Consider the following 18,246-nt stretch of genomic DNA (forward strand, 5'->3'; position numbering starts at 1 on the left):
AAGTGTCCCTTAAAGGGATTGTCTTCACCCTGTCCATATGCTCTATTAGAGCATATGCATGTAATAGAGGGGGCTACCCTGCTTGGGAGCCCCTGGTAGAAGCCAGAAGGGAAAGCTGATCAGTAAGAGTGGTTAGCACTCTGGTGGACTCGAGCGGTCCATGTATAAGTTTGAATGGCTGCCATGCACTATGGCCAGACAAGGCTTAACCCAGCATTATCAGTAGTTTCACCAGGACGGCTGCATTCTGAAAGGGTTGTCTCTGATGAGAAAACACATTTAAGAAACCAAATTATTTAATTGTTGGGTCCTTGGATGTCAAACTGCAAAATGTATTTCAATGTAGTCAAAAATTGTAAATAATTTAAAATATTACTGATTATAGACTTACATTTACTACTACATATTTATCTCGTAGGAATGAGAATTAAATATGGCTGTGTAATGGGCAATCTACAAAAGGGTGTTGTTGTTTTTTGCTTTTGTATAACCATTGGCGATAAAAATGAATATAGAGACTACAATATTTAGTAAAATTGTACAAAGAAAGATGCTGTAATGTTTCAGACAACAACAAAAAGAGGAAATATATGTCCTGTATCCTAGTGATAATACTACATTAGCGTTCACAGGTACTACATATATTTATTGAGCTCATACTGCTTTACTTTTCAGTCTTTTGTGACAACGGGTAAAACCAATGATAAACGCATGTAATGTCCGTGGCTGCGGGCCGTTAGCTCCAATCTCCTCCTGACAGCCACAGCCACGAGTCGGCAAGCGCTGGCCCCAGCCTCCTCCTCAGGAAACGCCAGCGCTTGTGTTCACTCACCTCAGCCGGAACCCGTAGGGTGCACGCGCACACTCGCGCCCGCTCTTAAAGGGGCAGTGCGCGCACCGGACTTCTGATGAACTTGAACCCGTGAGTACCCTGGACTTTAAGAGGGCTCCAGTCCCCTGCTTCTATGCCTGATCGTTGTTGATGTTTCCTAAGTTTGTCTATGTGATGGCCTCCTAGTGTTTTCCTGTTCCTGTTCCCTGCATTCCATACTATCCTGGTCGAGCACTGTGCTGTGCCAAAGTCGTGTCATACTGCATCCCATGTCTGACCTGCTTCACCTCGCCTGACGTCTACCTGCTGCCTAGTCCAAACCGAGCCTGCCCTGCTGCTGTCCGAGCTGCCACAGGTACCTATACGAACTATAGACATTGACCTGCGCCCTGTTGGCCAGCTGCCTTACCACCAAGGCGGTACGGCCCAGTGGGTCCACAGACCCTTCGTGAAAGTACGCTCAGGCCATGGACCCCGCTGGTCGATTCAAGACTATGACGACGTCTCAAGAAATGCGGGCGGATATGCTAGACCTCCGGTCTCGACAGGACCAACTCCTCCAGGCGTTGAACATTCTTGCACGTCGGTAGGAGGTACAAGCTGCCGTTCCTCCTACTACACCTCCTGGCAGTGTTGATCCTCAGACTACACCTCTTGGCAGTGTTGACCCGCGTGTTTCTTTGCCACTTCCTGACCGCTATGATGGAGAAGCAAGTACCTGTCGTGGATTTCTGAATCAGTGCCAGATCCACTTTAGCCTGTATAATAGGACATTTTTGTCTGATGGCGCAAGGGTCGCTTTCATCATCTCTCTCCTCACTGGCAAGGCTCTTGCATGGGCGAACCCTATCTGGGAGAGACATGATTCCAAGCCTTCCTCCGGAATTTTCTTATATTGTTTGAGGAGCCTGGTTGGGTCTCATCTGCAGCGGCTTCTTTGATTAACCTTCGCCAAGGAGACACCTCCGTGAGTGAGTGCGCCATCCACTTCCGCACCCTGGCGGGAGAGCTGTTATGGAACAATGAGGCCCTGGCGGCTGCATTCTGGCATGGACTGGCTCCTAAAATTAAGGACGAACTTACCGCTCGGGATCGGCCGTCTGCCCTGGATGACCTCATCCTTCTGTCCGCCCGGATTGATATACGGATCCGATAACGCCTCCAAGAGGTTTGATGGGAGGGAGTCCTTCCCAGTCTGGATCCTACTTTGCAGCAACCCCTGCTGTTCTCAGACGTCAATCCTCCTAAGGAGTCTGTGATAATGGACCAGTGTAAGTTATCCACCCAGGAGAGGCAACACAGACGCACTTCTGGACTCTTTATTGTGGCCTCGGTGGCCATCTTGTGCGCCTGTGTCACCAAAGATCCAAAAGCCTAGGGTTGCTAGGAGTGACAACCTTGGGTAAGAATGGACTTCCGTCTAAATTGTCCATACTTGTGACCATAGTGTCCGGTGAGGTCTCTGCGTATCTGGACTCTGGATCCACTGCTAATTTCAACCGTAGAGACCTGGTGGACCTTCTGCAATTACCCACCACCCCTCTGGAGAGCCCGTTGACAGTTGCTTCAGTAAATGGACTACCTCTGCCAGACCCAGTTATAGCTGTGACCAAGCCACTGAGGCTCCAAGTAGGGGCTCTTCACTCCGAACTTCTGTCGTTCTATGTCCTATCCAAAGCTGTTAACCCCAGTGCTGCTGGGCCTGCCTTGGCTCCGACTGCATGCTCCAGTCCTGGACTGGAATTCTGGAGAGGTACTCCAGTGGGGCCCTGAGTGTCAAAGCCGTTGCCTGGTGCAGATTAGTTAGGTTCAGCCTTCTCTGCCTCGGTCATTGGCACGATTGCCGAGTCATTATACTGCATTTTCGGACGTCTTCAGCAAGAGGGAGACGGAGACATTGCCTCCACATCGGGCGTATGACTGCCCTATTGAACTGATTCCTGGTGCATCCCTTCCCCGTGGTAGGGTATATCCTCTCTCCTTGCCAGAGACTCTGTCCATGTCCGCCTATGTGAAAGAGAACTTGGAGAGGGGCTTCATATGAAAGGCTTCCTCCCCGGCAGGAGCCGGGTTCTTCTTTGTCAAAAAGAAAGATGGCTCTCTTCGTCCTTGTATCGACTACCGAGGTCTCATCCAGTTGACGGTGAAGAAGAAATATCTGTTGCCACTGATCTCTGAACTGTTTGATCATATACGTGGTGCCAAGATTTTTTCGAAACTAGACCTGGGTGATGAATGGAAGACTGCATTTAACACCCGTGATGGACACTATGAGTATCTGGTAATGCCCTGTGTAATGCTCAGCGCGGCCTTCCAGGAGTTTGTTAATGTTTGTGTAGTAGTCTACCTTGATGACAACTTGATTTTTTTCTCCAGATCCTATGACGCATCAGAGACATGTCCGTCAAGTTCTGCTACGGTTAAGGGAAAATCGTCTGTACACCAAGTTGGAGAAGTGCGTGTTTGACAGAGATGCTCTACCCTTCCTCAGCTACATCATCTCTAATCGAGCTCTCGAGATGGATCCTGTGAAGGTAAAGTCTGTCCTAAAATGGCCACGCCCTCAAAGCTTGAGGGCCATACAGCGCTTTTTGAGGTTGGCCAATTTTTACAGGCAATTTATTCCAAACTTCTCCTCACTGACTTCCCCCATCTCTAACCTCACTAAGAAGGGTATGAACGCCAATGTCTGGACTCCCGAGGCAGAGTCCGCATTCAATAGCCTGAAGAGTGCCTTCACGTAAGCCTCTATCCTCCTTCATCCGGATGTCTCTCTGCAGTTCTTGTTGGAGGTGGACACATCCTCTGTCGGTGCTGGTGCACTCCTGTTCCAGAGAGGTCCCAAGGGCAAGTCAAGGGTATGTGGATATTTCTCTAAGCTCTTCCGCAGAACGCTACTACTCGATTGGGGATCGAGAATTACTGCCCATCAAATTGGCTCTGGAAGAGTGGAGACATCTACTAGAGGGCGCAGCTCACCCGATCCTAATTTTTACAGACCACAAGAATCTGACCTACGTCCAGACGGCCCAATGGCTGAACCCTTCTCAGGCCAGGTGGTCACTGTTCTTTACCAGGTTCCAGTTTGAGCTCCATAATCGCCCGGCCGACAAGAATGTGAGGGCCGATGCCTTGTCCAGGTCTTTCGAGACGGAAGACACCATGGAAATTCCATAGAACATCATTGATCTGTCTTGCATTGTCTCTGTCAACCCCCTGCAAGTTGGGGACATTCCTCCAGGGTGGACTTTTGTGCGCCTGGCTGATCGTGAAAGAATTCTCCACTGGGGACACTCCCCTAGACTGGCAGGTCACGCGGGGGTCCGTAAGACGCGGGATCTGATTGCTCGTCATTTCTGGTGGCCCACGCTGCCCAAGGACATTATGGACTTTGTTTCTTCCTGTTCTGTATGTGCAGCCAACAAGGCCGCTCACTCCAGAACTGCTGGCCTGCTCCAGCCATTGCCTGTGCCCAATGCTCCCTGGCAGCATATAGCTATGGACTTTATTGCGGACCTGCCTCTCTCGGCTGGATGCAGTGCTGTCTGGGTGGTGGTGGACCGATTTTCGAAGATGGCCCACTTCGTTCCTCTGACCAGTCTTCCTCCTGCTCCTCAGCTGGCCAAGCTGTTCATCCAACACATCTTCCACCTGCAGGGCTTGCCACAGCATATTGTGTCTGATCGGGGGGTTCAGTTTACATCGAAGTTCTGGAGAGCCCTCTGCGGACTCCTCGGTGTGAAGTTAGACTTTTCCTCAGCCTACCATCCTCAGTCCAATGGTCAGGTCGAGAGGATCAATCAGATCTTGGAGAACTATCTACGCCACTTCATCTCCAAGCAGCTTGATGACTGGGTGCAGTTGCTCCCATGGGCTGAATTCTCCTACAATAATCACACCAGCGTGTCTACAAGGAATACACCATTCTTCATTGTCTACAGCACCCACGAATTCCTCTTCCGGTGCCCGATACTTCCGAGGTTCCAGCGGCTGACTCTGCTTTTAGAGACTTCCTGCAGACCTGGCAGCAGACTCGATCCTCCATCCTAATGGCAGTCGACCGCATGAAATGGAAGGCGGACACATGGAGAAGAGAACCTCCTCAATTTCTTCCTGGCACAAAGGTCTGGCTGTCTTCTAGGAATATCCGACTAAGGGTGCCGTCGTGCAAATTTGCTTCCAAGTTCCTCGGATGATTCGAGATCCTGCAACAGATGAACCCTGTCGCCTACAAGCTTCGGCTGCCTCCTATCCTCAGGATCCCCAACTCATTCCATGTCTCCAACCTGAAACCGGAGGTTCTGAACCGCTATACCAAGACTCCTAGCCCTGCGGTTGCCTCCAGCGGCCCTTCGGATACCTTTGAAGTTAAGAAGATCTTGGACATCAAGAAAGTGAGAGGAAAAACTTTTTATTTGGTGGATTGAAGGGGGGTTGGTCCTGAAGAGAAGTCCTGGGAGCCAGGGGCCTCAATGCCCCAACTCTTCTGAAAAATGTTCTCTCTCACTCTGGTCCCAAGAAGAGGGGGCATAAGAGGGGGATACTGTAATGTACGTGGCTGCAGGCCGTCAGCTCCCATCTCCTCCTGACAGCCACAGCCACGAGTCGGCAAGCGCTAGCCCCAGCCTCCTCCTCAGGAAACCCCAGCGCTTGCGTTCACTCACCTCAGCCGGAAACGCGCACTGGACTTCTGATGAACTTGAAACCGTGAGTACCCTGGACTATACGAGGACTGCAGTCCCCTGCTTCTATTCCTGAGCTTTGTTGATGTTTCCTAAATTTGTCTATGTGATGGCCTCCTAGTGTTTTCCTGTTGCTGTTCCTGTTCCCTCCATTCCATACTATCCTGGTCGAGCACTGTGCTGTGCCAAAGTCGTGTCATGCTGTATAGACAATAGAGTTGTGTGCAGGAGGCTGTAAGGCTACACATGGAGGGGTGCAGGGACTCATTGTGTCGGCGTTTGTCCCTCTGTCCATTGATGTAGCTCATTGATCGGCGCTTGTTTTTTCCTTTCACAAGGAGCGATGCTTGGTTATGTATGGGGACGAGTGATCATTACTACGATCGTTCTTCCCCATACATTTTCATCATGTCGGCAGCACGTCTCCCTCTTTACACAGGAAGATGTGCTGCCAACAACGATAATATTTAATGTTACATAAACTAGCAGATCAGTTGATGAACAAGCATATGCTCATCCATTGGCTGATTGTTGCCCTGCTTACATAGGGCAATGATCAGGAATGAGCGGTCATATGAATGTTTGTTTGCTTGATAATTTGTCTGTGTAAAATGGCCTTAAGTTTTAGGTCAGGTGCATAAGCTTTTGACTTGGAAAGAACATATGCCTTGGACATGGCAGAAATTAGGTTGCCCTTCCTGGTATACAATTTTTTTTTATTGTAGGCACATTTTTACTAACGAGGAAAAAACAAAAACATTCAAATATACTATTGTGACACGAGTACTATCCAGATATACAAGTATATTCCCAAAGTTTAAAACACACTGAGGCTTGTACACTGACTGCAAAGCTTGCCATACATTAGTGATTTCAGATGACCCTTTTTTGAACGACTTGTCATTATACTTTGGTCTGTAAAGGTTGTCGTTCTGGACAACAACACCATAATTTCAAAGGACAAATATCCAATAAATATCTGCCTTGATCTGTGGCTTGGGCTTTTACTGATGGAATTCAGATCTGTTGTTTGGTATCAACGACTATTCAAGTCTGCATTTGACCAGGACCAAAAAAGTCCAACACGCCAGATCGCCTTTTCCACAGATATCTGCCTTCCTTCCGTATTTGTCACCCTCGTTCCGTTCGTATTACGAAAAGGCATGCCAGTCTTTTTCGGCCTTCTAAAATCTCAAGTGTATGGTAATCCTAATTCCCTTACTTGGTAAACATTTGCAATGAGGATTGATAGTCAATTAACAGGTATAGAAATACAACCTAGGTTTGATGATAAAACCAAGCACTTTGTATTGCATGTTGTGTGCAAGGTCCCACAGCAGCTGAGATACAATTACTATACTACATACATAGAATGAGCGTGTTTTATCACAGTCGGCATTTTGTCTGTAGACCATTATTTCACAAGTGATTTGCTAATATTATGAGCTGGTAATTGTGATGTTGGATCCTAATATTAATATTTAAATATATATAAGTAGAAAAATAGACTTATTAAATTAACATTTTTATTTAATATATATATTTTTGGCCTATGCTCATGCTCAAAAAAATTTCAGTCAAGGGGGAATTATGCATGCTCCACCCACTTTCCTTCTTATTTTGGGATTTTGTTTTAGGAACAAAAATCCCTAGCTATTAGAAAGGAATAGGTGTGGAACTAAGAAAATCACAGTGGGATGGTAGCTATTTACAGAAGCAATCATATTGTTGAGCTTTAAGGCCACATGCACATGATGTGTATGATGTGCATAATTTGCCAGATGCATTTTCCTGCGGCAAGTCTGCAGCATAATACAATACCGGCAAATTAAATGTCGTTTCTGCCTTAAAATTGTATCTGACAAGTTTAATAAAACAACGCACCAAAATCCGCAACACAAAATCCACACCTGTTTCTGCATCAAAATGGGGGAAAAAAACCGCACCTGAAAATGCATGAAAAACCGCAATATTAAATGTGAATTATACCTGCGGAATTGCCTGCCTTTATTTGTGGTTTTGATGAGGATTTTCCACATCAAATTCTGCAACTATTAAGTGCAGATTTTAAATTTTAATGCGGAAACAGTAGCGGATTTTATGCTGCGGTTTTTGTTGCTTTCTTTTTAAACTTGTCAGATACAATTCTGAGCCGGAAACTAGGATTAATTGATATGCTGTGAATATTAAAGACTACCATGTGTGGAAAAATTGTGTAGATGGGATTGAAATTCAATTTACTTTGCTAGTACTGTATTACGTTGCAGATTTGCCGTAGAAGAACCCACACAGCCAATCCGCACGTAATACACAACATGTGCATGTGGCCTTAGACTCAATGTCTTGGTGTAGCATAGTAACACAGAATTCTACTCACCAACGAGCTTTGGTAAATTTTACCAATAATATACAGTCAATAACCACTTGAATCTCTTACCAAAACGATTTTTTTTTCCATATGCATATTAAGGCTGGTACTATCCAAAAGGGATATATTAATATATTTTTTTTTACACACAAAAAGTCAAACATGTTTAATGGTTTACTATAAGTAGCTGTCTGCACTACTTGCTCATTAGGGTTTTTATAGAACGGGAAAAAGTGCTAACTGCTGTAGCCACTGTAGCAGATTGCTTGGCTAATTGGCCTACTACAGTTTGACTATGTCCAGCTGTCCGAGCACTGGATTCTTCTGCTGCTCTGAGCAAAAATGTATAATTTCTCACCACTTCTTCTACTTTGCTCAACAGTTCCTGACGTTGACATTCTGATCGGATCACAAAAACCAGTTTTACAAAAGTTTCAATCAATCCACATAGAACCTGAAAGCTAGAAGTCACTGCAGTTAGCATGTGCTCTGGATTCTTATCAACTCCAGCCATTCTTCTACAAGATGCTCGGAATTCTTTAAAGCGCAATGTTAACTCTTGTTTGCGTTGACCAAGATTTCCTGAATTAAGTTTAGGTGCTCCAGCCTCAGTGCTGACTAAGCACTGGCGCAAAATTGTTAGAAGTTCACTGGTGTCAAGTTGAACAGACATGAAGCCATCAGGTAAAGAGTAAGAACGTCCACGTAATGCATTAACTTTAGCAAGACTGCCCTCAAAAGTGGCAGTGCGAAGATCAATCTCTTGTGTTTGAATATCTTCAGGCCCACTAGAAACAGTAGCATCCAGTACTTGAAGGGTCTGACTTAAAACAGGTGTGTTATCTGAATTCATTCGCATTCCTGGGAGGATCTGCATGGGAATGGAGTAGGATAATTCATCCTTATCATTGTTGTCATCAGCAGATAAGCATCTACGGCAGTTAAAGCAATGACGAATAGAGCAACATTTTTCCCCTGTATTTGACCCTTCGTCTCCAGGCAACTTGCTTTGTACAGAAATAATGTCTCCTTGCCGAGGGAGAATACATGGTGTCTTTGTCTCCCCCTTGCTCCCTAAAGTATCCAGCGGTTTATTTTTAAGTATCAAAGGATCAATGTCTTTCTTCTGTGATTTTATTGGAGGAGGGTTGTAGGGCACTTCCTTTTTATCTCCATCAGTTACATTATATTTTTGTGGCAACTTTGTATAATGCACATTGTTCTCACCATGTGTTGTAGAAGTGTTAATAAATGAAGTAATTTTTTCTGTTCCCCGAGACTCAAGACTGGAGGATCGGACTAGTCTAATTCCTGTATGTCCTGTGCCAGCCACTCTTGACCTGCTCTTTAGCTCTGGTTCCAGAACAGGGTTAGGTGGGACACGTATACCTCTTGTAATACGTTTACAATCACAGCTACGCCTCTGTTCACGAGACATTCCTGGTACTTTTTGTAGAGGACTGCTACGTACCATACATGAGCAGCGTCCAGGTACCAGTGGGCAAGGAACTTCACGGTGTTGAACACTTACTTTTCCCTGTGGCTTAAGCAGTTCTTCAAGGAACTCCATTTCATACTGTTTAACCTTAAGCAGCTGTGCTTGGCGCTCATCTGTTTCTCGTCTCATACGTGTGGGGAATGTTGCAGAAAACAGTTTCCGCAACTTAAAAGGTGCTCGCGCTCTCGGTTTAGCAGGTGCATCACAATCTTCTAGCTGAATTGGAGTAGGCACTTTTTCAGGTATTCTTGAGGTTGTTGCTATGTCAGTGTCTGATTTGACTGTTATTTTTGCATTGTCTCGTGTATGCAAGGAACTATTGGAGGCAGGAGGGATTTGCTCTGATTTTAGAGCCTTCTCAATTGTTTCTTGCTTTTTTTTGGTCAGGTTTGGGGAACTTATATTATCTATAAGGGATTTAGTTATCTCATTTTTTTCAAGAGTCTTTTGGCTTTGATGCTGTTCCTCTAGTGTCTTGGCAGAGCAGGCTTTAGCATGGAGCCTCTCATCATCTGTTGGGGATAAGTGAAGTACCTCATGTCCTCCATTACTTTTTTCAGCCAGGGTTACTGGAAAAGACACTCCTTGTGATAATCGGCAGTCACACAGACCTTCTGGAGAGATTTTATTTTCGTCAAAACCTTTCTTGCAGGCTTCTTCGTTTAGGGATGATGCAATTTCTTCAGAAGAGCTTTCTTTGAAAGCAGAGATAGGACCATAACTCTCTTTTGAAACATTTTGTGAGATTTTTGTGGTCCTTAGAGGTGTGGTAAAACACAGGTCTTCCCTAGATTTTTCAGTAGATGTATGTGTGTTTTCATTACCTAAATTAAACAGCGTATTTGATGCTGCATCTGTTGACTTTTGTTGCAGACCTGCCCCTATCAAATGCTGTTGCAAAAGTGCAGGCTTTAAAAGTGGGCTAGTGTCTAAGCAACCTAAAGAGTAAGTAGAGGAGAGGACAGCCTGGGCTGTACACGTCTGAATTCTAAATGGGAGGTCCTTCCGAGAAAGCAGATTCTCCTTGTTAAAGTGGTGGGCCAGGAAGTAGGCAGTGTTGTGATGCTGCTTCATAGCTGTCACCATCTCTGAAACATCAGTGAGTTCTGAGGAGTTTGTTTCATGACCTGAGTCCAGGGACGACTCAGGAGTAATGGTAGCAAGGACAATGAGGCCTGAAAGAGAGAGATATTTTTGGTGACTAAAAAATTATGGTAGCAAAGCTGTTCTTTAATTTTTTTTTTTTTTTAAAGTGATGTAAATAATATCTATATATTCACATGCCCTGTAAATGTAAATGATATAACTATTTGAACGATAAATGTAATTTGTATCATGCAATTTGCTGTCAGAATTGATATTTAGGAGTACTAGCTAAAACAAGAAATGGGAATCAGAAAAAAAAGACATGGCAAATACTTTCCATACAGTTATGCAATTTTATCATATAGCATGCTTAAAAGTGGTTTTAAATCAACTGACAATCAAAACCAATAAATACAGTATTAGCTTAAAGAGGCTCTGTCACCACATTATAAGTGGCCTATCTTCTATACAATGTGATCGGCGCTGTAATGTAGATTACAGCAGTGTTTTTTTATTTAGAAAACCAATCAATTTTGACGAAGTTATGACCTATTTTATAGTTATGCTAATGACTTTCTTAATGCCCAACTGGACGTTCTTTAGCTTTTGACCAAGTGGGCGTTGTAACGAGAAGTGTATGACACTGACCAATCAGCGTCATACACTTCTCTCCATTCATGTGTTCAGCACATAGTGATCTTGCTAGATCATGATGTGCTGTCACTCACACATTAATGTTACTGAAGTGTCTTGAGAGTGAATAGACATCACCTCCAGACAGGACGCGATGTCTATTCACAATCCCGACACTTCGGTAACGTTTGTGTGGGACTTACTCACACAGCACATCGAGATCACGCTGTGCTGTAATTCACAGCGTGATCTCGCGAGATCACGTTTGCTGTCATTAAGTCCCACTTAAACATTACCGAAGTGTCGGGATTCTGAATAGGCTGGATCATGGCTGGAACTGATGTCTATTTACTCTCAAGACACTTGAGTAACGTTAATGTGTGAGTAAGTGACAGCACATCATGATCCAGTAAGATCACTATGTGCTGAGTAAATGAATGAAGAGAAGTGTATGACGCTGATTGGTCAGCGTCATACACTTCTCCTTACAATGCCCACTTGGTCAAAAGCTAAAAAAACGCCCAGTTGGGCATTAAGAAAGTCATTAGCATAAATATAAAATAGGTCATAACTCCGTCAAAATTTATCGTTTTTTCTAAATAAAAAACACTGCTGTAGTCTACATCACGGAGCCGATCACATTATGTAGAAGATAGGCCACTTATAATGTGGTGACAGAGCCTCTTTAAGTAAAATGATTCACTACTCTTAGGCCTCATTTACACGAGCGTGTGCGTTTTGCGCACGCAAAAAAACGCTGCGTTTTGCGTGCGCAAAAGGCAATTGACAGCTCCGTGTGTCATCCGTGTATGATGCGCGGCTGCGTGATTTTCGCGCAGCCGCCATCATAGAGATGAGGTAGTCGACGCCCGTCACTGTCCAAGGTGCTGAAAGAGCTAACTGATCGGCAGTAACTCTTTCAGCACCCTCGACAGTGAATGCCGATCACAATCTACACCAACCTGTGAATAAAAAAAGACGTTCACACTTACCATGAACTGCCTGCTTCCTCCAGTCCGGTCTCCCGGCCGTTGCCTTGGTGACGCGTCCCTCTCTTGTCATCCGGCCCCACCTCCCAGGATGACGCGGCAGGCCATGAGACCGCTGCAGCCTGTGATTGGCTGCAGCCTGTGCTTGGCCTGTGATTGGCTGCAGCTGTCACTTGGCCTGAATTGTCATCCCGGGAGGTCGGACTGGAGGAAGAAGCCGGGAGTTATCGGTAAGTCAGAACTTCTTTTTTTTTTTTACACGTATATGTATATTGTGATCGAAAGTCACTGTCCATGGTGCTGAAACAGTTTAAGTCTTTCAGCACCGTGGGCAGTGACTGTCTCCTGACGTCGCGTACCCGAACATTTTTTGCCGGGTTCGGTTAAAACGAGTTCGGCCGAACCCGGTGAAGTTCGGTGCGCTCATCTCTAATTTGACACTCCGTTTGGATGTTTGTAACCAGAAAAGCACGTGGTGCTTTTCTGTTTACATTCAGGAGTTTGACAGCTCTTGCGTGATTTTCGCGCATGCAACGCAGGACCGTCAGTGTGGCATGCGTTGTTTTCACGCACCCATTGAAGTCAATGGGTGCGTGTTGCGTGAAAAACGCAAGAATATAGAACATGTCGTGAGTTTTACGCAACGCACTCACGCTGCGCAAAATTCACGCATCGTCTAAACAGCCCCATAGACTATTATAGGTGCGTACGACACGCGTGAAAAGCACGCGCGTCGCACGCGCGTATAATACGCTCGTGTAAATGAGGCCTTAATATAATCTGTTTTTAAGGATTCCTTCTGTGGCGGTTCATAAAAACTGAACAAAAGAGAGAGACGTTTTGGATATACGGTAGCTAGCCTTAAAGGGAATGTATAATCCGAAAATGACATATTATTTACATGTCAAAAGGGTTGTCCATGATCAGAAAAACATGACTGCTTTCTTCCAAAAACAGTGCCACTCTTGTCCACAGGCTTTATGTGGTATTGCATTTCAGCCCCATTCACTTCAACAATGCTGAACTGCAATATCAGACACAACGCATGGACTGGTGAGGTGCTGTTTCTGGACGAAATAATTCTTGTTTTTATAGTCCTGGACAACCCCTCTAATGATATCTCTATTATACTGTTGAAGGCCTAGATAAGGTAGGCTATTGCACGAAGGCTCTCTATCCATATTCTCTGCCCACCCTAAAATACTAGAAATGGTAACCGTGTAAACGAGTGGGTGAGATTTTGGGGGTGTGGCTTCGTACAGAGTGATTTTGCATGTGGTCTTTCAATGCCTTTTTGGTAAGGATGGCCATACACATTAGTTGAATGTCGGTCAAACCCCCGCGCCCACACACACACACACACACACACACTGTGCCCTATGAGCACAATTGTTTCACACACACACACACACACACACACACACACACACACACACACACACACACACACAGTGCCCCATAAAAATAGTACTACACGCTGTGCCCCATGAAAATAGTGTTATAGGATGTGCCCCATACAAATAATAGTACCACACACAGTGCCTCCTGTAGAAAGTGACGCACACTGTGCCCATTTTAGACTGTGCCAAACAAAGTGTTCTTTGTAGACAGTGGTACACACAGTGCTCACTGTAGATGGTGCCACACACAGTGTCCACTGTATATAGTGCCACACACAGAGCCCCCTGTAGATAGTGTCACACAGACAATACAACCTGTAGACAGTTCCACACACAGTACCCCCTGTAGGTAGTACCACACACACACACACACACACACACACACACACACACACACACACACACACACACACACACACACACACACACACACAGTGCCATCTTTAAATAGTGCCACACAGCACCATCTGTAGATAATGCCACACACAGTACCTCCTGTGGATAGTGCCCCACACATTGTCCCCTGTAGATAGTGTTCCACACAGTGCCTTCTGTAGATGTGTTGCACAGTGCCATATGTAGATAGTGCCACACAAAGAAACCCCTATAGATAGTGCCCTTTACAAAGCTACTGTAGATAGTGCCCCACACAAGTGCCATACACAATGACATTGGTACATAGTGCCACACACAGTACAATCTGTAGATAGTGCTTTACATAGTGCCATTTGTAGATTGTGTCCCACAAAGTAACATCTGTAGATAGTGTCTGTTATGGAATTGCAATTTGAGCAATTCCCCAAAGGCTGCTGGAGACTGCCGGGAGAAAGCGTGAAAATAAATCCGCAACCTCAAATCCGTCACAACTCTGATCGACAGAGTCTAAGTCTAATCTAGGGTCTTTGCCAGAGCCGACCGCAAGGCAGGATGTTTTTTGCTGCATAGAACCCAGGTTGTCTTAGCAGAGTTCAGTGTTGGATAAGAAGTGCAATGCAGGCAAAGCTGAACAGGAACCAGACAGCCAGAGGGTAAACAGAACATCCAAAACAGTAAGCAAGTGGATATCAGGTAAAGCATAGGCCAGAACCAGTTGGGAGCAGATAATCAAAATCGGTAAACAAAGGGTTATCCAAATACACACCGAGGTCCAGAAGTCAGAGGTAAAGGGTGTAGGTAAGTAGCTTGATCAAAACACATGCAGATAGGAAATTCACAAGCAAAGAACAGGTAAAGGAAGCCAGGTATAAATACTAACCCTACACCTCATAAGCAAAAGGACAGAGAAAAGAGATTGGCTCAAAGTAAAACCAGAAGCAAGAACAGTAGTCATGGTGATCTTAAGGGAACAGGCGTTTTCCTAATGGTACCCCCCTTTCCACAAGGGGCCCCCGGACCCTTAAACCTCGGCCTAGGTTTCAAAGGACACTTTAAATGAAACATCTTAACTAGACAACTAGCATGTACTGAAAGGGCAGGAACCCAAGTTTGTTCTTCTGGCCCATGCCCTTTCCAGTGCACCAAGTACTGGAGAGTACCCCTCACCCTTCTAGAGTCCACAATCCTCTGAACCTCAAACTCCATATATCCTTCAACCTGAACTGGAGGAGGTTTCCTGTGTGGATTAGATGTTGGTAAAAAATTGTTTAGGACAGATTTGTGAAAAACATCACGGACCGTAAAAGACGGAGGAAGAGCCAGACAAAAAGATACAGTGTTAATAATTTCAACAATTTCATATGGACCAATAAACCTAGGGGAAAACTTACGAGACAGCACTTTCAGCCACAGATTTTACTAGAAAGCCACACCTTTGACCCACACTAAACACCGGACCCACCGTACATTTTTTGTTAGCATTTTTCTTTTGAATAACTTGGGAGTCCTTCAGGTTCAATTGTACCTGAGCCCAAACTGTGCACAGTTTATTTGATTCAACTTCTACCTCAAGGTTATCACTAGAATAGGCAGAAAATGAACCAAAACGAGGATAAAAACCATAATTACAGAAAAACGGCGAGGTATCAAGAGACACATGGTGGTGATTATTTATAGCAAACTCTGCTAAAGGAAGATATGAGACCTATTCCACCTGGTTATCAGCAATATAACACCTAAGATATTGTTCCAAGGCTTGATTAAAACGTTCGGTTTGACCATTGGTCTTAGGGTGAAATGCCGAAGTGAACGATAACTGTACACCAAGTTTCTTGCAGAAATCTCTCCAGAAGCTAGCCACAAATTGTACACCTCTATCTGAGACAATATTTTCCGGAATAACATGCAGACAAACCACATGATCAATAAATAATTTAGACAGAGTTTTGGAATCAGGGAGTTGCGGCAACGGAATGAAATGACACATTTTACTGAAACAGTCCACCACAACCCAAATAACAAGTTTCTTTTCAGAGCGAGGCAAATCGGTGATAAAATCCATAGACAGATTAGACCAATGTTTCTGTGGAACAGCAATAGTAGTAGTTCACCTATAGGACGCGTTTGAGAGCGCAAGCACAGACATAACAAACAGAGACATAGGAACTCACATCACGAGACAAAGATGGCTACCAATAGAGCTGCCAGTACCCATTATCCCTGGATGGCCACACAAAACTGAATCATGTAATTCATTGAGCAAACAAAATCTCAATTGAGGAGGTACAAACAACTTCCCAGCAGGAATGGTTTGCGGAGCGGGTTGCTGACATTCTTTAATCTCAGTTGCAAGATCAGGTGATATTGCAGAAACCATTATCCCCTAAGATAACATAGGTTCAGGATAAATGTGGGCGACCTCAGAGGAACAGAGACTTCGAGAGTGCGTTGGCCTTGACATTTTTAGACCCGGGTCTGTAGGTTACAATAAAGTCAAACTTGGTAAAGCACAAGGTCCACCTAGCCTGTCTCGGATTGAGTCTTTTGGCTGAATCTAAAAAAGTCAGGTTTTTATGATCAGTCAGTACAATAATTTGATGTCTAGCTCCCTCATTCTTCAAACACCCACTTAATAGCAAGAAGCTCATGATTACCTATATCTTAATTATTTTAAGTGGAAGAAAATTTGCAAGAAAAAAAAGCACAGGGATACAAATTAGTCAATATGGAAGACCCTTGAGACAACACAGCCGCCACACCTATTTCTGAGGCATCAACCTCAACAATAAAGGGGCTAGAAAGGTCAGGTTGAACAAGTACAGGCGCTTCCATAAAACACTGTTTTAAAGTTTCAAAGGCAGATCCCACTTTCGTAAGATCCGTCAAAGGCTTGGCAATGGAGAAAAAATTATGAATACATTTTCAGTAATAATTAGCAAAACCCAAGAACCTCTGCAGAGCTTTTGGTGAAGTGGGTTGAACCCAATCAAGAATTGCCTGAACCTTAGCGGAGTCCATACGAAAATCACGAGGAGACAGCACATATCCCAAGAAGTTAACTTCCTGAACTCCGAAAATACACTTTTCAGATTTCGCGTAAAGACAATTTTCCCTCAGTACTTGAAGGACGGACCTTAAATGTTGAACATGAGAGGACCAATCAGAAGAAAACACAAGAATATTGTCCAAATACACCACCACAAAGCGTTCAATAAAATTTCTGAAAATGCCATTAACCAGGTTTTGAAAAACCACTGGAGCATTACTTAAACCAAAAGGCATGACCAAATAGTCATAATGACCATCTGGAATATTAAATGCTGTCTTCCACTGATCCCTGATTGTAGGCCCCGCATAAATCTAGTTTAGAGAACCACTTGGCTCCTGAAATCTGATTAAACAGGTCCGGGATGAGTGGAAGAGGATATTGATTCTTAACGGTAATCTTATTTAATTCACGATAGTCGATACAGAGTCTTAAACCGCCATCTTTTTGTTCAACAAAGAAAAAATCTGCACCCACCGGAGAAGTAGATGGACAAATATGACACAAACGAAGACTGTCTTTAATATTATCTTTCATGGCCTGTCTTTCCGGAGCAGAAAGATTATATATCCGCCCCTTAGGCAGCTTAGCATTAGGGAGAAGTATAATGGGACAGTCGTACGGCCTATGAGGAGGGAGAGATTCACAACTGATTTCAGAAAATACATCCTCAAAACCTTGAATACACTCAGGCAACGATGGTGCGTTGCAAGTTACATTAGTAGTAGATAAAGATATGCAAGAATCATAGCATTTAGAATTGCACTTAATCAAATCTGCTTTTACCCAATCAATAATCGGATTATGTGTCTGCAAACAGGGAATACCCAATATTACTTCAGGGGGCAAATTTTCTAGAATAAAGAAAGTGATTTGTTTAGTATGCAAAGTACCCACTTCCAATGATGTAACAGGCAGAGTAGAGAACTTGACCGACCCCTGAGCGAGAGGTCTATTATCAATGGCAGAGACTTTGACTGGGCTACTCAACTGAATAAGGGGGATAGACAATCTTTTTGTAACCTGAAAATCTAAGAAATTAGCCACGGAACCACAATCTACAAAAGCTTGACCAGAAATACAAACATTATTAAATCATTCATTAACAGGCAAAAGGATTTTTTTCGAAAATGTGGGAAAAACCTGATTGCCCAGTTGACATTCCCTGGGACCATCTGGGCTCTGAAGTTTTCCAAAGCTGGACACTTGGAACAGTTCTTGAGTGTATGACCAGCGTCCCCGCATTAGAAACATAGTAGCTTGCGTTTTCGAAAAAGTCTCAGTTCCTGAGAAGACATAGTGGAGCCCAACTGCATGGCCTCTTGTGCATCAGATGA

The 18,246-nt window shown here is 44.3% G+C and overlaps 1 protein-coding gene across 3 annotated transcripts in view; it reads right to left on the reverse strand.

The window, feature by feature from the left end:
* Window positions 1-1,059: 1,059 nt before the first annotated feature.
* Window positions 1,060-18,246, reverse strand: part of FRMPD3 (FERM and PDZ domain containing 3) — a 382,523-nt gene continuing 365,336 nt past the window's right edge. For all 3 annotated transcript variants that reach the window (XM_075835599.1, XM_075835597.1, XM_075835598.1), the window contains one exon: window positions 1,060-10,555. In XM_075835599.1, the coding sequence (XP_075691714.1) occupies window positions 8,079-10,555 (2,477 nt within the window). In that variant the 3' untranslated portion in view covers window positions 1,060-8,078. The remainder of the gene's footprint in view (window positions 10,556-18,246) is intronic.

Source organism: Rhinoderma darwinii, chromosome 8, assembly GCF_050947455.1.
Source record: "Rhinoderma darwinii isolate aRhiDar2 chromosome 8, aRhiDar2.hap1, whole genome shotgun sequence".
Classification (NCBI taxonomy): domain Eukaryota; kingdom Metazoa; phylum Chordata; class Amphibia; order Anura; family Rhinodermatidae; genus Rhinoderma; species Rhinoderma darwinii.